This window comes from Pleurodeles waltl, chromosome 3_1 (assembly GCF_031143425.1).
Source record: "Pleurodeles waltl isolate 20211129_DDA chromosome 3_1, aPleWal1.hap1.20221129, whole genome shotgun sequence".
In the NCBI taxonomy this organism is placed as follows: Eukaryota; Metazoa; Chordata; class Amphibia; order Caudata; family Salamandridae; genus Pleurodeles; species Pleurodeles waltl.
The window spans coordinates 1,761,163,106-1,761,187,382 of NC_090440.1; the positions used below are offsets into that span (position 1 = coordinate 1,761,163,106).

Genomic DNA, 24,277 nt, shown 5'->3' on the forward strand with positions numbered 1-24,277 from the left:
ACCTCCCACCCTGTACTCATAAATGCTTTTTTTTTTTTTTTTTAAAGGGCTCATAATTATTAATCTTAAAAATAGGTACGCACTCTGGCAGGGGCGATGATAATCACAAAGACATGAAAGTGGACTGTTGTCAAAAAGGAAATAGTCTGAGGTAACTAGTGTTTTAAATGTGCCGGTACGGTCAGATACTAAGTATAGGAAGCTGGCCTGGTGTGTGGTGGGTACCTGAGGTACACCTTACACCAGGTCCAGGTATCCCCTAGTAGTGTAGTGTAAGCAGTGTCTAGAAGCCAGGCTCTCTAGAGGTAGCTGTGGATGAGCAGCCAAGGCTTATCTAGACATGCAAGGTTCATGAAATACCAATGTAGTCACACAGCACTTACACACATGAAAGAAAACACTCATTGTTAAGGAAAATAAAGGGTCTTTATTACAGTAACAGTATGAGAACACTAGACAGGCAACCCTCCAAAGGAGGCAAGTCAACACACTAAATATGTACACTAGTTATCAGAAATAGGCATAGAAAGCGATAGAAAACAGTGCAAATGCAAAAAGACAATAGTGACCCTAGGGGGAGCCTAAACCATGTGCTAAAAAAACATGGAGTGCGAACACAGGACATAGGTAAGTGGAATGTGTAGAGGGGAGCTGGCAGTACTGGGAAACCCCAGATGTAAGTACCACAGTGCCCCCTAAAGACCAGGAGGAAATGAGTAAATTACTAGATTTCCCTCAAACCAGCCAAGGAAGAAAATGAAGAAAATGAAGAAAATGCAACACCCAGACAAGACTACAAGAAACCAGTGGTGGATTCCTGAGGAAGACGACCTGTGGAAGGAGGGGACCAAGTCCAGAAGTCATAGAAGAGTCCAGGTGGAGTAGGAGCTACTACCCATACAGCTGTGGATGTAGGAGTTGTTCGACGGTACGATGAAGAGTCAGGAATGCAGCCATGGAGCAGGTGAAGAGTTCCTGAAGGGTGCATGCGACGTCCCGCGCCAGATGTAAGATTCCAGTCAGTCAGTGGTGGGAAAAAAACAGCAACAAGCCTTGGCAAAGGCAGAAGTAGCGGTGAAGCAAAAGTGGAGCTGCTGGGAACCAGCAAGGTCCAGGAGGACTCAACCCACAGTTGGAGTCCTAAGGGGACCTTCAGCAAGGCAGAGAGTCCAAAGAAGAAGAGGCAGCCCCCCACTGGAGACCCACTGGCCGAGGAACCAGGAGTCACAGAGGAGCCCACGCAACACTACTGGAGAAGGGTCCCACTGCAGGAGAAACATGCAGAGGGCTGTGCGTCGCAGGAAGGAGTTCTGGGGGCTGGGGCAACATAGAGCCTGAAGATCCCTTGGAAGAGATGCAAACAAGCCTTGGCAGCTTCAAGAGACGTGGTGCATGGGGGTACTCTCTTGCTGACCTCCACCAAAGCTGGACAGTTGGCAAAGAGGACCAAGAGGACTAGCCGGACCACCACCCATGATGCAGGATACTCGCAGCTCAGGATGAGAGCCCACACAGCCGGTTGTTGGTGCCGGCGGATGCAGGGGCATGACTCCTTCACTCCAAGCGAGATTCCTTCTTCCTTCTTGAGCAGGCTGGAGACTTGCCACCCTCAGAGGATGCACAGCCGGGGAAGTGTTGTAGAAGCTGGAAACAATGTTGCAAGTAGATTCTTCGTTGTGGACGCAGATTGTTGGATCCTGGAGGGTCCAATCGAGGTTCGAGTGGCTAGAAGTCAAAGTAGAGGTTGCAGAGGAGCCCTGCTGGAATCTTGCAAGCCAAATCTGAAGACGCACCCAAGAGAGAGACCCTAAATAGCCCTGAAAGGGGGCTTGGTCACCTAGCAAGATGACCACCTATCAGGAGGGGCTCTGATGTCACCTGCCTGACCTGGCCACTCAGATGCTCCCAGAGGCCCCTACCAACCTTGGCTTTAAGATGGCAAAACCCAGGGACCCTCTGGAGGAGCTCTGGGCACTACCTCTGAGGGGGTGATGGACAGGGGAGTAGTAACTCCCCTTTTCATTGTCCAATTTCACGCCAGAGCAGGGACTGGAGGTCCCTGAACCGGTGTAGACTGGTTTATGCACAGAGGGCACCAAATGTGCCCTTCAAAGCATACCAGTGGCTTGGGGAGGCTACCCCTCCCAAGCCATGTAACACCTATTTCCAAAGGGAGAGGGTGTTACCCCCTCTCCCAAAGGAAATCCTTTGTTTTGCCTTCCTGGGCTTGAGTTTATTCAAGCAGCAGAAGGAAAGAAACCTGTCTGAGGGGTGGCAGTAGCTTGGGCTGCTCAGAAAACCCCAGAAGGCTGGTAGGAGAAATGCTGGGGGTCCTCTAAGGAGCCCCGAGGGTGCATGGAATCATACTTCCAATACTGGCAACAGTATTGGGGTATATTATGACATGTTTGACACCAAACATGCCTAGCTTCTGAATTATCATTATGTAGCTGAACATAGGTAGTGACCTATGTCCAGTACACTCCATGAAAATGGAACTGGAGTTCAACTGGGCATCTCTGCTAGTGCAGGGGTTCCCTCTCACTCAGGTACTTTCACCCTGCCCTCTGGGCTAGGAGGGCCTGCCATAGGGGTGACTTACAGTGACCTGGTGCAGTGAACTGTAGTGAAAAAGGGGTGCATGCACCCTTTCACGCAGGCTGGAAAGGCAGGCCTGCATAACACTTTGCATGTGCTCCCCATGGGTGGCAAAATGCATACTGCAGCCCATGGCGATCTCCTGGTACCCCAATGCCCTGGGTACCATATACTAGGGACTTACATGGAGGCACCAGTATGCCAAATGTGGGGTGAAATTAACTATGTGACCAAGTTCGAAGGGAGAGAGCATAATCACTGGGGCACTGGTTAGCAGGATCCCAGTGAACACAGTCAAACACACTGACAAACAGGCAAAAAGTGGGGGTAACCATGCTAAAAAGAGGCTACTTTCCTACACTAAGTACCTGCACTTTGTTTATTTTGAGAGTGAAAGTAGCTGCACTTCCTAGCAGAGATGCAATACTTTTAATAATTGGAGAGTACCAGCGCTTCTCTGAAGTAGGTTCTCTGGTATAGGGTATCCACTCTTCTATTTCCCCATTTCAAACACTGGAGGGGACAGAGATACATGCAGAGCTGCTGGCCATGAAGAGATGTGACATAACCAAGTATGCCATAAATGTTTTTGCAAAGTTTTAAATAAATTCGGAGATGCAATTTTACCTCTTAAAGTGCAGAATGAATGGCTGGAGAATTTTCTCCGCACATGGTTGTGGTTTGATCGCTTCAAAAAAGGTACCTCCCAAAGTCCAGGTCTCGCACACTTGCAGTCCTCCCATAGCGCCTACCCGCACCTAATTTCTGGGCATCAGCTAGCCAAACCTTGCAGCCATCAATTATCAGAGAGCGTTTTTATTGCTGCTAATATTTCAAGCAGGTGCCATTTTTTGTGGCCTTAACCTCTAAATCTTGTCATAGCTTTCAAACTTTTGACGAAAATTTGGCATTGGCAAAGCACGTCAGATTGAGATCCTGACCATTTCATAGTGTGAGGAGTCTCTTTGTCTAAAACGTTGGTAATTGCAACAGAACTTCCTTACTGTTCAGACCTACGGTCACTAATGTGTGCAGAGCGACATATCTCAGAGCCATTTGTTTCTGCACAGCAAGGGTAGCCTGGACTGTGAATTGCACTTTGGCAATATAAAGCACACCATTGAATTTATCTGTTCATTAAAGCTCCTGGTTAACGTACTTTTCTTCTGTATATCTGCAAAACATGCCCCATGTTTTAAACTGTTTATATACATTGTCCCAATTTAAACCATAACTCGGAAAATCGGGTTATTGTTGCGCACTGATGATGGAATGGATTATTTTCCAGGCGAGGTTCCATTTTCCATAAAAATACACCAGGGCCACTCAGTACTCAGTAGTACAGCGATGACGTGCATGTATTTTCCTGTTTGGACTGATCTCTCAGAGGCAAATGCCCAGGAACACTGAATAAGCGGTCGAAAGTGATGACATCCCATTTGTGCTCCTATATATGTTTAATCTATCTCAGGTTTCAAGCGTACAGCCAACCATATTGTTTTCACCACTGGGTTGAATTTCAATAGGTTCAACAACTCAGTATATTGTTTCTCCATCACAGAAGTCATACCTTGCTTTCATACTGGACTGGAGTACCTAAAGCATACAGTGCCATCAACTTTGCTTTAAACATCACTTCCCCTTGGAAATTGCACTTTGATATAGGGTGATTTATGTGTACCATAAAACACAGCCCTTAATGTATGTGAGCAAAGGAGGGGAAAAAAAAGAAAAGTAAAACAGTTGACATAAGCAAGTCATTTCAAAGTGCCACAACCGTAATAAGCATGAGCTTGAGTGCGAAGAAGAGACACAAAAGGAAAAAGAAGTTTGCTCGAAGTCCAACATATCAGCAAACATGCATATATCCATGTAACAGGGTCAGTGCCCAAGGCAGAAACAAAACCACTCCAGGGCGGGACAAACAAAGCATTTACCAATGTCATCAAAATATTTTTGAAACCCATGAATGAGTGATAGTGATGGGCGTGGTTTAAAAGCCCACACAGATACCAACACGTCGGAAAAGCAGCGCTTGCGCACTACTATGCTCTAACTAAAAAACAACATCCATTCTATTTATGTGCAGGGTTGCATTCCTTACTTCCAACTAGCCTCCAGACCTGGTGTTTCCAAAATGGAGCCCGCAGGCCTCCAGGTTATGCACTATCCACAGGTACACACATGCATCCAGGTACGTGCATTCTAATATCATACGCTATCTAGCTCTACACACAATCCATTCAGGCCAAGGGTGAGTTAGGTACACAGCCACTGAACTTTACATGACTGGTCCAATAGGCCCCACTCCAGGGGCACAGGGAAAAGGGCCTGTTCACACTACTGAACACAAAACTAGTATGCTGCCACTACTGTGCTTGTGTCACTTAACACCCGATAAGGACAGTAGCCCTCTACCATCAGAAGGGTAGTGCTTAGTGCACCCCTCCCGGTATCACAAGACTGCATTACCATGAAACAGGGCTAGGTCATTGCGCATGTGTCTGATCCTAGTTCGCCCATGAGCAAAACTCATTACCAGGAGTCCAAATATCCAGGGGCACTCAGGGCAGGGGTGCATATTCATCACCATGCAGAAGACTCTTCCATTCCAACATATGCCCCTCCCAGATCTGACTACCACAAACCAACTCCACTAGGAGAGGTTGGGTCATCTGACCGGCAAAAACTACAGGAAAACCCGTCTGAATTACCTTGGTTTAATCGACAGGTGAAAAACACATGGGCTACTGCATAAAAATCCAAAGATGGACTGCAAGCAGTAGACCATAATACTAATTTGGGGCATTAAACTTTTTAAATGAAACTGATGTCTACTTATCTTACTTTTCGAAAACTGACTCCAACCTTAATCAAAAGAACAATGTTCCTATTGTTCCTCTGGTTACTTTTGGGAGTCTCGACAGGCAAGCCTCCAGGTGGTAGGCAACCCCTTTAAAGAGAGGACTTGACGTGCAATGTTAACAACACATTCTATACTACGTGTCAAGAGACTTAGATATGTGAGAGCCCGTTATTCATAATCTAACAGTGCCTGAAAGTGGAAACAAGTGCAATGGGTGGCTGTCCATTAGCGGGCCTTTCTTACTTTAGTTTCACCAAAACATGCAAAATATTTATCTTGATTAAAAATCAATTATTAATACACTTTTGTATACCTCATTGAAATGTTTGTCTGTGATGCTCCTATTGGCAATATATACAGGAGTGCAGAGTCCTGAGAATTAATCAAGTATTTCTTTGACCAGCTCAGCCTATAGATCACCGATCTTTCAGTGTGCTATCCAAGAGAGATTCTTTAGTGGCTAGCCATGCTAACTTAAGGATAATTCCAGGTGTTAATAATGTGGTCATGTAGCCATGCTAACTTAAGGATAATTCCAGGTGTTAATAATTTGGTCATGGAAGAACGTTTTGGAGGCTTGTATCATTCCTGCTGCAAACGTCCTTCAGGGCTCTCAGTCAAAAAAACAAAATATATAGGCATGTGACTATCCCTTCCAACTTGACTTTAATAAATGGCTGTGTGCCCTCTGCCTGACCTGCAATCACATTCCAGAGGCAAGGTAAAAGTGCATCAATCAATTATATCTTTGTGGTAGCTGAGTATTTTGAAGGTTTTTGAAGTCTCACACATACAGGGAAGCAAACATCCGGAGTTACATGTTGATATCATTGAAATTGGGTGCTACCAATCAAAGTACCATTTCATCAAAATCGCCATACTCATTTAGATGAGCGAACACTTGCCCATCTAATGAAAATATACACTGGAGTGCATGTCACAAATAATGTTTCTCTGTCTCACATACAACATTTTTATATTGTTGGAAATCTGGTAGGTTGTATCAGAAACAAGATTTAAAAACTTGTTACTTACCTGTAACTTTTGTTCTCCAGTATTGGTATCTTTCACAGATTCACACACTAGAATCATCCCTTTACTTGAGGTGGGAGTTCCACTGTACATTCCAGTAAAAGTAGTATACATAGCTTACAATGGCACACGACATTGATTTGTATAGCTTATCTACATCACTTATAAAGAACCAGACTACAGCCTATCAGGCAATAGCACCCTTGAGAACACTACCAGCAGAGGCACCTTCACTCAGATTTTCAAGCACTAGTGAGAAAGGTCACAACTTGGCAAGAAGTAGAGACTCTAAGGGGTGGAGGATCTTTCATGGGTTCACATGCTTGAATCAGAATAATTAGTTATATACCACAGGTTGCAAAATCATGTTACATATCACAATAGCGGATAGTGAGAACAAAACAATACAATTCATGAGATAAGGTTCACCTTTTTGGAAAAGGTGCCGAAGTACTGCTTGTCCCACAGCTGCATCACTGTGCTAAATTTAGGCAATAGTGCTGGGTGCAAGTATGCCTGTTCTTTCATGTTACAGCACAGCATATACTTTCAATAGGTACGCTAGTACATAGAGCTGCTGTTGTAGAAACTGCTATCATAGGGTGTGCTTTAGTCCTTTCCGTCAAAGGCCTACTGGACTTCGAATGGCTAAACTGAATGCAAGTTCAGATCCACCTTGCTATGCTGGCCTTGGAAACCGCAACTCCCTTATTATGGTTTCCATATGCCACGAATATCTGGTTTGTAGCTCGTAGATGCTTCGTATGGTGCAGATAGACCTTGAAGCATCTTTTTTTTTATATCAGAGTGCGCAAAGTTCTTTCGTCAGGTCTCTGTGGATGTGGGGAAAATGTCTTCACAGGTTCACAGAGGTGGAAATCAGTTGCCACTTTGGGTATGATCTGGGGATTTTCCAGGGAATCACAGTATTGTCTTTACATTGCAAGAAAGGTTCCCTTATCATGAACGCCTGGACCTCGCTCACTCCTCTCGCAGAAGTGAGGGCTAGAAGGACAGCCAATTTTCATTTATAAACTCGAGTTCCACCCCCTGTGGTTAGGTTCGAAAGGGATCTTCATTAGGTGTGACAACACAGTATTAAGCTACCAGGTTGGTGGGGCTGGTTTTATCAGAGGGAATGCCCTGAATAAATCTTTAATAAATTGTGTGATTAGACAGTCAGACCACAGAATAAGAGCTCCTGAAGTTCTCCTATATCGCGATATGGCAGCCAAATGCACTTTGATAGACGACTGTACTAGGCCAGATCTGGCTTGTTAAAGCAGTCATGACAATACCTGTTCTGAAGTGATAGGATAGGATGAACATTTGAACTTTGGCACCACAGATAAAAGCGCTTCCATTTCAAGCAGTAATTTTTTTATAGTATCAGCTCTGGCTTTTGAAAGAATATGCCTGCAGTCCTTTGAGAATACTTAGACATTCTCGCTCCCACAGGTTGCTGTGCTGTAGTAAACGTAACCGGCACTACAACACTGTCACTGCTTCCTAGCAGTGTCTCAGGCTGAAGCCGTCTGCTTTCATCTCACGGTCTGTTAAGAGTAAGCTGCTGCTGGTGGAGTTCTGGATCACTGGTGTTGCTGGAAGGTAGAACGAAAGGCTGCTGATAGAGTTGTTATGACTGGTATCTCTGGTATTCTTCTGATAGGAACAGGTACCTCTACCATGCCCCCCCCGGCATAATGTTTTACAGAACTGCAGAATTCCTAAAGAGCTGGCAGTGTCTGTATCAGTTTCAATAGTGTGCAAGGCTTCATCAATGTGTTTTCCAAACAAGGCGTCACAGTCTTCAGGCATATCTAAGACCTTGGTTTGGACCTCAGGCCCAAGTTAGTAGTCTTCAGTCATCCTTGGTGTCTAAGCGCTGACGATCGCGTGATCTGTCATGAACCTAGTGAGGCGATGTCCATGGCACAGTTAGTGATCTCCGATGCCGAATGTTCAGCCTCCTCCAGGATCTTTCTTGCTTCTGCTTTTTTGCCACCTGGCAAAAGATCTAGATATGTTGCCATGTCGGACATCTGGTGGTCATATCTGCCCACGACAGCTTGTTACATGGACAGTTGTGCCCAACATTAGAGAGAGCCATTTACCAATATTATCAAGGTGTCTGCCTTCTTTGCCAGGTGGTGATGAAATTGGAGTAGACGGGTTATTAGACCAGCGCTGAGCAGCCTGGGTGATGACAGAATCTGGATTTGGATGTCCAATCAGACATGCCGGAGAATCCTAAGGGGCTTTAGTTATATTTTTTGACAATTTGTGGTAGAACAGCAGTAACCGTGGCCAGTGTTTTCATTATTTTCAATCCTTCCTCCCATATATAGTCCGCTATAGGGATTGCTCTGACTGTATTCCTGAATTGTTCTTTAAAAATCATATAGGAAACAGTCTGACTGTTTTATGGTGATGGGAAGTTGAAAACACTTGGCTGCTCTTTCTATGAGTGTATAGAGACCATTGACATATTCTAGTGTTTCGGGGGTGAAGGTGTAGGGATAAAAAAATTCATTCCACTCATTGGCCACAGACTGAACATTCTAAATCTCACCCTCCTCTCTATCGTCATCCGAGAATGATGGGTCATCTCGAGGAGGCATTGGAATATTTGACACTGGGGTCATCCTCCACGCTGCAGGTGGTGGCATAGGATCAGGCAATTTGGGTGCAGGAGGTGGAAGATGCATTGGTGATGACTGTTTTCCAGCAGGTGTAGTGAAACGCTTGTAATAATCCTGCAACATGCCTTGTAAGTCTTGAAGTAAGGCTATGAAAACCTGCATCATGCCTTCGGATTTTGGAAGAGGAGCGCAATAATCAAACTGCTCCCCATATTGTCTTGGCTGTCTGTGATATGTTTGTTCACAATATTCTTCTTCGTCCTGGTATTTGATGTGACGTTCTGATGGGCTATGAGCTGTTCCAAAAGGCCTATCATCATCATCAGTCTCCTCATCACAATCACCTACATTCAGCAACTGGCTCGGTGGCAAGGGGGGGGGACACACCTTGCTAGGAGAGGTATGCTTTGGGCGCAAAACGTCTTGTGCCATTGAGTCCCTCGTTGACTGACTTTGGTGGTGCCATCGATGATGGAGCTGTCAAATCAGGTGTGATAATCAACATAGGGGGCTTCTTTGCCTTCATCGTCGACAAAGATGACTTCTTTGCTGAAATCTTCATTGGTGGTGTCAACGTCAATGGCAGTCGACTGTGTTTTGGTTGCCATTGACGAAACGGCAATGGATGATAAGGTTTTTGTCAACTATGTGGTCGCCAAAGTCATCGCCTTCAATGAAGTGGCCGTCATCAACGGTGCAGTGGTAGACGATTAGATCGCCGTCTACGCTTTTACTTCGGCGGCTGTCAACTAGGTTCTTAACTTGAATTTTACTTAACTTGAATTTGATCTCTCAGAGGCAAATGCCCAGGAACACTGAATAAGCGGTCGACAGTGATGACATCCCATTTGTGCTCCTATATAAGTTTAATCTATCTCAGGTTTCAAGCGTACAGGTTCTAAGGAGTATTTAGGAGGCTTTAACACCAGGGTTGAAGATGGAGTGGCAGGGTCAGAATTTGCCTCAGAATGAGGTTTGTGAGTTTTCTCCTTTTGAAAGGCACGTTTGAAGACCCATGTGGGGTCTTTTTAAAGGTTTTTCTGTGCCCTGTGACCTCTCACGTTTTCTTGTCTTTTCTTGTGAGACAAGGCAACCCTCACTGTCCTCCTCCTCAGAAACAGCAAATGGCCGTTATTTTTGCCTTGAGTTTCTGAAACCATAGTAAAAGCCTACCCTATCTCAGAGTTTTTGAGGAAAAAGTTCTACACATTTTGCAGTCTTTTACCTCCTTGTGGGCAGGGTGAAGGCAGTAAATACATTCCTTATGAGGGTCTTCAGAGTGCAGTCTCTTTTTCCCACAGATCCCACAAGATCTAAAGAGTCTGTTCTACAAGGATTCTGACACGTTTATGGAGAACAGTACAGCTGAAATAATTTGGATAGGCCAAATGTAAATCCAAGCTGAGGAACTGAGCAGAGCTTAAGGAGACTCCCTTTCACACAATGTGCGGCAGAGTAAAGAAGCCTCTACTGTGGGTGTTCTAAGGGTGCGAATGTGTGTTATCACCTGACAGGCTGGAGTTTTGTTTTTTTATATAAATGATGTAAATAAGCTATAAAAATCAATATATTTTGCCAATGTAAGCTATGTATACTACTGCCACTGCTTTGAAGTGTATCATGGGACTCTCACCTTGACGACAGGGATGATTCAAGCATGTGAATCTATGAAAGATCCAGTACTGGAGAAGTTTTGAAATTCTGTAGGAAGTAAACAAGAGAGCCATTAAAAACAATCAGGGATGATTCAAGCATGTGAATCTATGAAAGATCCAGTACTGGAGAAGTTTTAAAATTCTGTAGGAAGTAAACAAGAGAGCCATTAAAAACAATCAGAGGTTTACTAGTAAATGTATAGTTCTTAAACAACTCTACAAAGATTTATGTACAAAGAAAAAAAGAGGCAGTACTACTTGTGGAGTACAGGAATTAAAACATGAGACACAACAAAACCACATAAACCAGAAAGGGAGCGTATTTTACTGACAAAATGTATGAGGTTGTAGTGATCCGACAAGCCAAAGCAAACTAAAGAAGGGCTGACATTCCAATCCTATTTCATTAGAATGTGTGATTCCAGAGTCTTTGAGTCAAACATGTAATACCTTTGCATGGTTGCCCTGAGATAGGGCCAGCCTTAGACTTGCTATCTCTAATTATGACCAGGCTGCCGAAAAGTAAAGAAAAACAAACATTTCTCCTGATTTAATGACAACCCACACATCTTAAAAAGATTGTAAACACACTGAATAACTTTGGAGGCACAATTGAAGTCACACAAAGAAAGCAAATTACAAACCAAGTGTATCTAAATATAAATCTGCCATAAAGAGGCTCTTCATTGTCACTAAGAATTTCTTCTAATCATAATAAACAGGAAGAGATTTTCAGGATTCACAATCCCCAAGTATAAGGGACAAGAAAGCAGCCAAGGGTTAATGGGCCCCAACCGTGGTGAATGAGGTCGTTTATCACAGGTATCGTGGGATCGGTCCTGCAATGGCTCTGCAAACCTCAAAGTACAACCCTTTTCTCATATACTGCACATGTGAATTTGAGGGCAATACAGAGATCTAACCTAAGCCTTGTTATCAGTGAGGCACTAGCACAAATCCCCACCCCCAACTATTCTCTCCAGACTATGATTAAGATTCCAAAAATAGGCATCTACTAGGGGCTGGTGCAAGTTGCATCAATAATTCTCACTGGTCAATTGCACAACCCAGATCAATGCTTTTTATCCTTTGCATTTACTTGGTAAAAGCATCAAGTCTATCTGGCCAACTCATCTTGTCCCAGGTGCATTTCATGTACCCAACATTAAGGCGGTGGCTCCTCTTCTGTGGGGGCCGTGGCTACAACCTTGCATTGGAACAAAAATTGCTGGATGAAGCTGGTGGGGTAGTCCTGCACAGCAGCACTTGTCTTTAGCAGTCACACATTCCCAGCCAGCTGCAAACAGGTGCTCATGTTTTGGCCATTGTAGTCTCTAATCCAGATCCACTGTGGCAGTGTATCTTCAACAGTTGCAGCCCCCGGCCTGATTAGGGCATCCAGCTTTGGCTGCAATTCAACCAACAACAGCAATGGCAGTAAAAGTATCTCAAGTCCATGGCAGACTGCAATGGAACACAGCGGTACTTGTACTTGAAAAATCATAATGCAGCTCCCAAGGGAAAAACTGAGAGAAAACTGGGGCTTTTCTTATCAGCATGGGTCACTTTTTGCTCACTGTGACAGTCCACTTTCTCTGGGTGCACCCCAGTTTGAGAACGCACTAGGCTTCTCCTTCTGGATAGTCTCTCCTCCTGCAGGGCCAGGATGTTCCTTTGCTTTCTCAGCAGTTGGACAGGCTTCTAGGAAGGCAGACCCTCAACTCCTCCAAAATAAGATGTACTCTTCAGGTATTTCACCTCATCTCGGAGATATAGGCAGACACCAGCCTTGTTACATTAGCACCTCATTGAGTACTCTGCGAAGCACTCCCTTCTTTAGTTAAGAGGAACTTGAAACTACAAAAAATTGGGGTGGTTTGGATCCCTCTTTTATACACATTCTCCAGACTGGCAATGTGGATACACAATCTAAGGTTTCAGAGCCTCTTCACAGACACAGCCCTCTGTACAAGGTGGCAGCACTCAAAGCAGCTAGCAGTGGGCTGGCTCCATACAGGTGTATTCAAAGCAAAGGCACAATGAAGTGTGAAAATACTGCACCTGGCTGTCAGCCTTCTTGAAGCAATAATTAGTGACAGACAAGTAAGTAGGTGCTTCATAGAAACTTCTTCACCTTGAACAACAGTAACTGCAGTCTCACCCCTTGGCCCTTCCATCTATCAAATATCAGTTCTCAAAAATAACTAATCAGCAGCCCTTTGCTAACAAGATTCTCACTGAATTTCGAAAAGCAGCCGGTTCTTCCATCCTCCCTCACTTCAGTGTCTGGGGCTCCACGCTCCAGCCACAGGTAAGCAGGCAACACACTTCAACTGTCTTGGGAAGCTTAGGAAGCTGTATCACACTGTACCACGTCATAAAATTATCCCACTGCCCAGCAAAAATGTATTTCACAAAAGGCAAGGATGACATCCACCAACTCAAATGGCAAATCAAATAGAGTCAGTTGCTGCTGCTCAACATCCATAGATGGAGCAATAGATTGAGATAGTAGATCATGCCTTGTTACTGCGGCAGAATGTACTTCTGAAATGGCAGCCTGACTGAAGGACAGGTGCTCATGATCAGGAGTCCCTGGTACCACACTCTCCTAGTCCGAGCCAGGCTACCAGAATGACTAGGGTGCCATTGTTCTTGATCTTCTGATGAACTATGGGCAGGACAGGAACTGGCAGGAAGGTGTACCAAAGCCCCTCGTTTCATTCCATGCCGAATGTGTCTCCTAATTAATGTTCTTGTGCAAACTCCAACACACAAAATTGCTGACAGTATGCATTCTCAGTAATGATGAAAAGATCTAGCTAGTCGACCCCCACCCACCCCTCCATTAGTAGAAGGTGTGGTGGTCCGCCTCCAGATAGTAAGTTCCCACCTATGGCCTGCCAGACGGAGACTACTCAGTTCATCCATGCTTGAATTCATGGACCCTGCCAGGTTGGTAGAACTCCAGGAAGGTGGCCCTAGTGTTGAGCCTTCTGGTACTTCAGGTTCCACTATAGGGCTTGCATGTGTCACCTGGTGTGGCTGAAAAGGAGAATGATAAAAGGTAAAAGGTCAAGAAGAAGCCTCAAAGCCACCACCACCAGGATTGAATCCAAAACATTTGGGACCATAGCCCAAATGTCCTGGACTCATTCCTGCAGAAGGAAAGCCCTGAACTCCTCTGTATCCAGGATTGCCCCAATGAATGGAAGGCTGTCAAAAGTTAGGCAATCGAGGAAAAGGTTTGACTATTAGTATGGGACTGGGGCACAGCATGGATCGCCTTGGCCAAATTGATGAGAAGTTGGTATATTGGGGCAAACCGCCCTCCTAGGTACTCAAAAGTACTATTGGCCGTCACAATTTATCATGGTTAATGACTGGGCTTCAAGACACAGTCCAAACCTGCACTGCAAATGGACAGACTTGCAATGGGGGATAGAGGATAGCCAGCGGCACATGGCGGGAGATGATTGGCAGAGCTACCGACCCCCAACAGAATAAACGCTGAAAAGCAGTAACAATATACATGGAATGGGGCAGCAAAATTACAAATCACCCCACTCAGTGATGCAGAGGTACTGGCAGCCCTGGGGAGACTGAAGGGAGTGACTAGGTGCCTCAATGGGGACATATGGGTTAAGGGAGATGTAATACCCTTGTAAGAACGTATCAATGGCAGCCTATTAGACACACAGATATCTACCGGTGACACATGCCCTGCAGTCTTGTCCTCCCGAAGTGCTCTGGATTGGAGGAATCCTCCCGCCGGACTCCTGAGTGACGCCATCCTCAAAAAAGCCACATCCTTAACGTATAACAGAATCCTAACCCACATCCCTGATGCCTTATAACAACTAAAGGAACGGTGAAAGATGGATGTCTGAGACTTTGAGGGCAGGGAGTGGGAGAAAACCCTCAGCACCACCCGGGAGGTCGCTATAAAAATCAGGATTTCGGTTAATATAGTTGCGTATACTGCATCGCTTATACCACTCCGGAACTGTTGTGATGAAAATAGACATGGCTCCCCACAGTCTATGTTAGCAGGGATGTGGGAAAATTGGCTCCTTCTTTCACATCCTCTGGGAATGTCCGGTAATACAGACCTTTTGGACGAAACTCATGGATTGCATGGAATGGGCAGGAGGAGGGGGCTGATGAGCTCAGGAAAAATATGTATGCTTAATATATGGGGGGAGGCAGAGATAACCAGATTGAAAAAAAATATAGACCATGTTGGGACTAATGGTAGTAATGAGGAATATTACAAAAGCTTGGGGAGCTGCATCATCCCTGGATCTTGAAACCTGAACGTGGGACATAGACTAGTGTATGCTCGCCGAAAAATTGATCTATGCAGGCAGGGGCTGTCCTGTGAAATCAGAGAAATTATGGAGTAACTGGAACTCCTTTCAGGGGTTGAAAGGTTATAAGCTGCAATTTCCAACCAACTGTGGTGGCACTCCCACTCTAGTGGAGGCCTAGGTTGGGGTAACAAAATAAGATGGGGACTGGGATACAGCTGGGGGGGGCTGATCCTATCTATAAAAACACAAATTGTGTACACAACAGTAACAGTTCCAACTGTTACTGATCTGTCTTTGAAATTTGTAATAAAAAGATGCTTAAAAAAAAGAACAATGAAAAAAGTTCTGCTGCAGTCCAAGGTCGTCTGGCCCTCAAGGAAATAGAGCAACAAAGAAAATACATCATCTTCCGGCCTCCAAAGTTGGGCAGTGACCACCACCAACACTTTTGTTAACACCTGAAGGGCACACTAGTGAGCATTGCAATCTACAAATGCCCCTGATCCACAGGAAACACACTGTGGGTCTGCAGGATGGGTTTATGAAAACAGACATTCTGAAATCCAAGGACACCATCCAGAGAAGACATGTTCTGGAAGAGTGTGAACATTCCGAATCAGTCCTTCCTTAGGCGATGAAGGGAAAGAGGTTCAAGATAGATGCCAGGGCCTCATCTATTTTTGGGATGTAGAAACAGCAAGTGTACCAACCCCAGCCTATCTCAGGGTTTGACACTCACCCTGTGCCATCCTTAGAAAGCAAGAAGCGTACCTCATGTAGAAGGATGAACGGATGCTTTTCAGCAAATCCATTCTAGTTTAGGAGGGATGTGGGGCAGGTAAGAAAGAAAGGGTACGGGCATCACTGTTTAAATGATTTGCAAGACCCATCGGTCAGATGCTGTGGATCACCAATCCGGAAGGATGTGCCAGATCCTGCTTCCTACTAGGTGGGCATGAGCTGCTAGAGGGAAACTAAAGTGGTTTGCTGGCCATTATAGCAAGGCAAGAAGAGTTGGAAGACTGGTGCCCCTGCTGGACCATACCGTGTCTGTTGGAGCAACGTCTGAAGCCCCAATAGGACTTGGCTGTCTGCTGCAGCACTGGTTGGAAAGGTGGTCTTCCAAACCAGTGCTGCAACAGACTGACCTATGGAGTGGCCTTAAATTTCCAAAACTGGTGCGGAAATGGTTTGGCAAGGCAAACAGTCCCAAGGAATGTGCTTTATCTCTGCACTGTTTTAAGCGTTCCAAACCAGAGTCCACCTTCCCACTGAACAGTTGAGGCATATCAAAGGGTATTTCCATCAGCAAAGCCTGCATCTCACCAGAGAACCCAATGAACTTCATTCAGATATGTCATAAAGGGACCATATTGGTACCAACCACCTTGCCAGTGCAATCTATGATATCCAAATATGTGCGGGTAACATATTTGGCCACGTCCTGCCCATCATGCACTGTTTGAGCCAAGGAGGCCCAAGGTCCTCCGGGATTGTCCGCAAGATCTCACTAGTCATTCCTCAAAGGATGTCAGAGGATCAGTCCAACTGTCTCATTTACAGACTGCAGTGTCAAACTGGATGAAGAAAACATACATCTGTCAAAGGTATACATCCTTTTCATTCGCCTATCTGGAGAGGCAGTGGGAATTGAATAAGGATTCAATTTGCTAGTTGAGGCTTACACAATACAACTGACTAGATTAGGGTGTTTGGTGAGCAAAATCTGGGTCACCAGATGCCTCTCTCTGACGTCTGACTGCCTGCCTGTTTACATGTGGGCAAAACTTATGAGGGCACTATTAAATGGAAGTAAGACCTCAGAAGGTGCTGAACCAGGCTGCAGGATTTCTGTTAAAACATTTGTCTTAGTTTCAATGGAGGGCAGTTGCAACTCTTAACATTCAGGCTACCCTCCGAACCAATATTGCGAATAACGCACTATCTGTTGATGGCCCATGTGTGTGACAAGTCAAGTTCCGTCAGTGTCAAACCAACTGACATTGTGTAAATCAAGTTATAAGATATTATTAGTGTGATCTGGGGGAAATAAGGCATCTCCCCTCACCATCAACATCTTGCAGTGCACATTGCTCTGGCACAGGTTCAGAGTCAAAACCAAAAACTTAATGGACCCCTTTTCTTATAGCTGTGATGAGGTAGAGGCACAAGGTAAAAATTAGGCTGCTTGAAAATCAGTTGCACTTTTGTCATTTCGTAGAGCGACATTTGTCGAGCTCGGGCAGATGATGGCTCAAGGTCCAAAATAGGGTTTGGCACCAGATCATCCTATAGCATTAGGGGTGAGATCGGTGCTTATTTTGGGGCTCGGATGGGAGGCTGACCGGATTTGGCAAGGGCCCTGTAGCAACACCCAGCGGCCACTGATAACCTGACCTGAGATCCCTGCAGTTCCCTCGCGCCCGAGGGAGCAAGACATGCACTGAATATTTAGCATAGTCTCTGTGAAGGCTTCCATGTGTTGCAGCGTTGATGTCGGCCCAGGAAACAAGGGGCATGTCAAGATCAGCTGAGAAATGGGTTCAGTGGCCTGCGACCTCAATGAAGTACAACTCACAACTTGCTGCCCTTGAATCTTCTCCTTGGAATTTGAATGGCAGGATGGGAGCAAGTCCTGCTTCACTTTTTTACACTTGTGTAGGAAGCTGGCTCTCTATATAGTGCACTAAAATGAAGTACACTGTGCAGAGCCTCCAGTGGATCCCCAATTGGTAATGCAGAGACAAATGTACCTAGGACTAATGCTCTCTTTTGTGGTAGTATGGGCGAGCAGTTAGGCCTATCAGAGGGTAGTGTTAAGCCTTTGTTGTACTCACAGAAGCAATAGATGAAACACAAAGAATAAATCCGAGACCAATTTAGAAAAATATAATTTCTTTTTTGTAAATGTTTCAACCCCAAGAACTTTGTAATAAGTAGACTTTTAAGGATAAATACTCTGCAGTTAAAAAAAAAAAAACAATACTTAGTGCAATTTTCAGTTTTCTCTCAATGTTATCCTATGGAGGGAAAACAATGTTCAACAAACACAGGGTTAGCGACTTACAAAGCCAATCTCAGGGAGTACAGGTAAGTACTGGGCACTGATCACAACCACACTAACAGGTTGCAATGAGGCAGCCAGGTGCAGAGGTGTAGTAAGACATCAGGTGCCCCATGGTTCTCTATGGGAGTTGGACCTGGTGACAGACAGGTTGCAGACTCTGGCTAAGAAGCCAGTCAGGGAAAGCAAGCAGATAAGTAGTAGACTTGGGGTGCTGGGGGACGTGAGTGCACCTTCGGTCCTCTTCTCCTGTGCCTAGGGGTGACAGATGAAGGAGTGTCTTTAGGTGATGGGTTTTCACATCCAGGAGCACTCGGGCCAGGGAGTCCGGAGTGTTAGGGCTGCAGGCGTCATCGGGGAGTATGGCAGGGGTGGACCGAGGGTGGTTTAGAACTCTTAGGAGCCAGGGGACGTCGTTGGCACCAATGACCCACCTCAGCTGGGATCAGGGGTCACGGATGCAGTGGTTACTGGAGGTGTCTGATTTTCTCTTACCACAAGCCTGTGGGGGCCTGTGTTCAGAGGCTGCAGGCATCTCAGGAGAGTACAAGATAGGTGAGACCACACTGGACTCTGTCTATGGGCAGCTAGGGAACCATGTTGGCACTGTTGGCTGGCTTCACCTTGGGTCGTGGACGTCGGGTGCAGTGGTCACTTCAGGTGTAAGGTTTCTGTGGTACCAGCAGCTGCAGAGTCTTTTCCTTTGAGTTTTTTCTTGCAGGGCAGGTCAGCTGACCATGGGAGACTTAAGTCTTTATTGAAGGCTGGACGAGTTGGCATCTCATGCAGGATCCTTCAAGGTCAGCAGGGAGGCCACGGGGCTGGTTCCAGGTCAGCCATCTGGAGAGACTTGAGTTGCAATACAAAGGTGGCAAGGCCTTTGAAGCTCCCTGCCCTATAATGTCCATCCTGCCTGAGAGAGGAGGTCACACGTCTGCCCAGAGCATGCCTTTGTCTCAGGCCCTGGCTCTCCCACGGATGAAAAAGGGGGCGTGGGGGTTGGTGGGGGGGGATGGCCGTTGGGGCAGAAAATCGTTTGTGGAGGCTGAACAAGTCAGGACCAGTAAGTCAGCACACTAGTAGCTGGTAGGTTTTCAGAGGGCACCTCTGTGTGCATTTTTTAATAAAAAAGACAGCCATCATGTAGCTGGGGAACTCGCGATGACCAGTGTCCAGCAGATGATTTAAAATGGCTTCCCCATGCACTTACTTTTTTTGTTTGCCCTCACACGTGGGTGGATGCAACCTGCCTTAGGGCTAACTTACACCTGGCACATGTAGTGGTAGGGGACCTCGCACACAGGGATGTGTGACAGATCATGTATTCAATGTAGCCTGCACCAACACACGCAGTCAGCAATGGCAGCACTGTGTGAGTTAGGTAAGCGGTCCCTTAGGACGGCACAGTCGGTGATGCAGTCCTCAGAGACCCTCCTTAGTACCCCATGCACTAGGTACCAGGGGTCCCATTTACTATGGACTTACAGTGGTAGCTAAAGAGTCTGCCAATTGTGAAAAATAACTGTGCAGTTTTGGGGAATGCGATCTGGCACTGGGGACCTGGTTACCAGAGACCCACTGCACTGACATTGAAAGCCACATCAGGAACCAGGCAAAAAGTGGGGGCTAACTATGTCAAAAAGGGTGCTTTCCTACACCTTGCATTTGGACTTGGCTTACTGGAGGACTTAGAGCAGGAAGAGAAATGGTCACAGGAATTACCCTTTGACCAAGACTGAGACCAGACCCATTTCTAGGAATGGGAGCAGGTTCTACGCGAAGGCTGCGACGACTTCTGTTCGGCATCATACAACTTTAGCTCCTGGCCGTTGGGTGATTGACGGCATACTTTTCAGATGGCTGATTGTCATTTCCCAAGCCCACATATCAAAAGTACACCTTGTGCAGATTTCTCCCAACATGTGCTTTGTGCAGTTACGGCACAGTTTGAAACTTGTAAAATTAAAGTTTGAAAGTAGTTGGAAGACCTGACAATTTTGGGGTTGGAGCTCCAAATCCACTTCAGAAGGCATGGAAAGGAAGAAACTGACGTCAGCACTGAGGGGTGGCACATATATGCAGTTCTGCTCCGTCTCTTTGGTGGTGGGACGGAGCAAACGCATATCCGCACTAGGCTGCATAGCAGCATTCAAGAGCACTGCAATGGAACATTTCTAGATACCTCCTGGCACCTGGTGGATAGTCCAAGGTGAGGAATCTGTTATTAGATGTTTCCATCAGAAATAGACTGTCCCTCGCCCTAGAATTACACTGACTTCACAGTCAGTCTCTTACCCCCCAGCAGAGAGGACTGTAGACACTCTTTAAAAGAAGGGTACACTTAGGGGGGTCACATTGACCACAAAGTCTTGAACAGAGGTTTCATGGTAATTTACAGACAGCACCTTTGGGTGCACTTGCATGACTGTTCTTGCACACTGGGGGGGAAACAACAGGGTGAGCCCGAAAAGGCATGGGGCTGAGCAGTATGGTGCTTCAGCACCTTGCAGAAGACTTTTACTCCCAACAACATACAAAAACAGCAGAAGAGCATTTGTGAAAGAGCTAAAAGTAATGAACAAAAGGGCTAAATGTGAGGAATAATGAAAGACAATGCATGTGGCATCTAAAGTAGTTATGCTAAACTAAAATAGACCACTCTATATTCAACTGGTGGAAGAAAATGCCCGTCATCCTGTTGCTGTTCCGATTAATCAGTTTTCAAGTGGTCGAAATAAAATGGTTGAGTGTTCTTATCTACAGCACAGTAATTCTTGAAGAATGATCCTGTGGAACCCTCTGGACTAGAGACTTACCTGGCACCAGTTTCCAAAGGGAATGGGCTCCCAACCTGCTTGAAGCTCATAAAATATAAAACTTTTGTACGCAGCAGAGAAAGGAGTTGCCACGGAGTCCTCTACAGTGAAAACATCCAATACTTTTAGACTCGTCAGAGGAGTTGACTCGTGCAAAATGCCAAAAGTATGGCGCCTCTGAAGCCAGCTAGGAGCTGGGTGAAACCTCACAACACGATTCAGTGAAGGAGTAATGGAGTGCTACATTAAATAGATGCCATGCCCATAAAGAGTTGCAATACAGATCCACTGAATTTCACACAAACTCCGCCATCGTGGTAGGGGAAGTAGGAATGCTTGGCTTTAGTAGTTTGAGGACAGATTGGTATTTGTAAGGTTAACTAATAGCTGTATCATGTTTGAACACTAACAGAGGCTGTTCCCCCACGTGTGCACTGGGGCTCCGCCCCCCTTTATTTTCTTCTGCAAAGTAACATTTTTCAGTACAGCAAAAAAAAGTAAAATCCTCTCTTGCACAAAAAAATGTTTGCTTGGGTAAGTAATGAAAATCACTCACCCTCTGTCAAACATTCATTTTTTAAAAAGGCATCTGCACCTGCGCTGACAGTTATCTCAGCGACGCCTGCTTCAATCACCTTGCAGGGCTGATGAACTCATAACCTGTGGCCTGCGAGTTAATCAGCTCAGAATAATTAATGCCTCCTGAGCTAAGCTCCACCCTCTAACAACATGAATGGAAAGTAAAAAAAATATATCTAGCTTACGAGTCAATAATTTACAATTCTATTAAGGACACGGAGGCGAGGATTGTGCTTCTCTATCTTTTACTGGAATTTTCAACACCCAATCAAAATACGTAAACATTATAAACTACAATAGCCATGAACAATTATAATCACATCACATGCCCTAATCACCATGGAATATCGTGACATATAAATACCAATCATCCCAAACTTGTGCCCTCTTTCTTTGAAAATAACAGTCTCGACATTACAACCTATGCACTGTATTCAACGGACACCAACATCAAACGAGATCCCAACGAGGATACGTCCCAACAGGAAAGACCTCATGTCCGCCAAACAGAAATGGTAGCTCCCATCGAGGCGGAATTAGTGATGCTCATCCAATTAGCTTGACTTGAAAAAGACTGTCTTCATTAGGGACTCATCCACCAAAACCTCAGGGTAGTGCCCACCCAGACATGCTTTCAACCGGCCTTCTGGTCGCTCCCTGAAATCAGAGAAACATGAACATATCTTCTTCAAATGGCAATTTGTCAAATGTTGTCGTGCTCACTAGATCATAATAAAAATGAGGGTGAATAGAGATGGTCATAATGAAATACATGAACACCAGATTTATACATGTATCACCTTCCAATAACATATTTGGGTGGGATAAACCTCGTCTCCGTGTCCTTAATAGAATTGAAATTTCTTGACGCGCAAGCTAGAATATTTTTTATTCTATGTCAGGAACGGAGGTTCAGATTATGCTGGAGCGCCAGCTGAAGAAATTCGGCAGCTGGTTCTTGAGATAGGATGCAAAAAGGTCCTATTGGCAGGGACACAATAGGTTGTGAACCTGTTGGAATATCAAATGATCCACTTTCCAATCCCTAGAATTCTTTACATATCGATAGTTCCAATTTGCTATGGTGTTTTGGGACCCCGGTATGTATTCCGCCATAGTGGACAGGATGTGGGCTAGGCAATAATGCCAGAAATCCTTGGCTATCTCCGCCAGAAGTCTGGACTTCATTCCTCCAATTTGTTGACATAATGGACTGCTGAAACATTGTCCATCCGTAGCAGGATGCAACAGTCGGTCTTCTGGGGAGACAGGCTCTTGATGGCGAAAGAGCCCGCCAACAGTTCTAGACAGTTGATGCGGAGACCCAATTCTTCTTCCGACCATCGACCTCCTGTTGTGATCGAACCGCATCTTGCACCCCAGCCCTATCTGCTGGCATCCGGCTCTATCACAAGCTCTGGAGATGAGCCAAAGATGGCCCTGCCATTCCAGGCTTCCATGTGTCCGAGCCACCACATCATTTCTATCTTGACTTCCTGGGACAGGGGAATTAGTTCTGAGTATGTCATACCCTTCCTTAAGTGTTGAACCTTTAGTTTCTGAAAGGCTCGATAATGAAGAGGGGAAATGGTTTGGATGGATTATGCCAGAAGGCCCACAATCCTGGTGAGCAACCTCAAGGATACAGTCTGCCTGGATAATGCAGACCTTAATTCTCTCTTGATAGTGTGAGTCTTCTGGGCTGGTAGGATTAAGAGGTACAGGACTGAGTCTATTTGAAACCCAAGAAACTCTATCCTCTTAGAAGGCTGAAGCTGGGATTGTTGGGCATTGAGAAGAAATCCCAACTCCTGTAACCGTTGGATGGCCCAAGAGAGATGCATCCACAGGGTCTGGGGATCCTGCGTCATCAACAGGAGATCGTCTAGATAAATGATCAGACCAACTCCGCGCGCTCTGAGGGACTCTACTACAGGTCTCATCAGCTTGGAAAAATACCATGGGGCTGACAACAGCCTGAACAGGAGAGCCTTGAATTCCAGGCAGCGTCTTTGCTATTGGAATTGTAAGACCCTCCTGTGAGGGGGGAAAATGGGCACTGCTAGATACATGTCCTCGAGATCCAGAAGAACCATCCAGTCATCCACTAGTTAAATGTTTCTTAGCATGTGGATTCCCTCCATTTTGAAGTGTCTGTACAGAATCCAAGTGTTGAAGTCCTTGAGGTTTAAAACAAGACAATGGCCCGCCCCTCTTTCCTACCAGAAAAATAGAGCTAACGAAGCCTTGCGGATTAGGCGCGGAAAAGCAAACCGGTCCTTTGTGTAACAAAGCTTGAATTTTTGCATCTATAAAAGACTCTTCTACTTGGGGAAAAAATACATCGGTCTTGGAGGACCGCAAAACTCCAGTTTGAAACTCTGAACCATATCCAGCACTCAAGGGTTACCGGTAATATGTCTCCAATTGTTGAGAAATAATCCCACTCTGCCCACTAATGTAACCTCTGAAAAGTGAATTATTCTTACCAGAGTATCCTGAGTCTTTGGATAGCTCCTTGCTCTCCTCTGTGGGAGCCCCATCGGAAGCGGGACTGGACAACCCTGGGTCGTGTAAGGTAAAAAGAGGATTCTGAGGATTCACTCTGCCAACCTCCTCTCCCCCTGGGGTAATATGGTTGCTGACGGCTTGTAAATGAGCCTCAGCCTGGAGTGCACCCTCCAAAGCGTCCGGCACTAACAAAAAGACCTC

The 24,277-nt window shown here is 45.5% G+C and overlaps 1 protein-coding gene across 10 annotated transcripts in view; it reads right to left on the reverse strand.

The window, feature by feature from the left end:
- Positions 1–24,277, reverse strand: part of ARMC8 (armadillo repeat containing 8) — a 526,273-nt gene that overhangs the window by 2,151 nt on the left and 499,845 nt on the right. For 2 of the 10 annotated variants that reach the window (XM_069225736.1, XM_069225735.1), the window contains exon 22: positions 21,796–22,222. The exons of 4 other annotated variants lie outside the window; for them this stretch is intronic. In XM_069225736.1, coding sequence (XP_069081837.1) covers positions 22,120–22,222 — 103 coding nt within the window. In that variant the 3' untranslated portion in view covers positions 21,796–22,119. Of the gene's footprint in view, positions 1–21,795; positions 22,223–24,277 lie in introns of those variants that run through there. 4 more of the 10 variants (XM_069225731.1, XM_069225734.1, XM_069225733.1 and 1 more) reach the window with 3 other exon arrangements.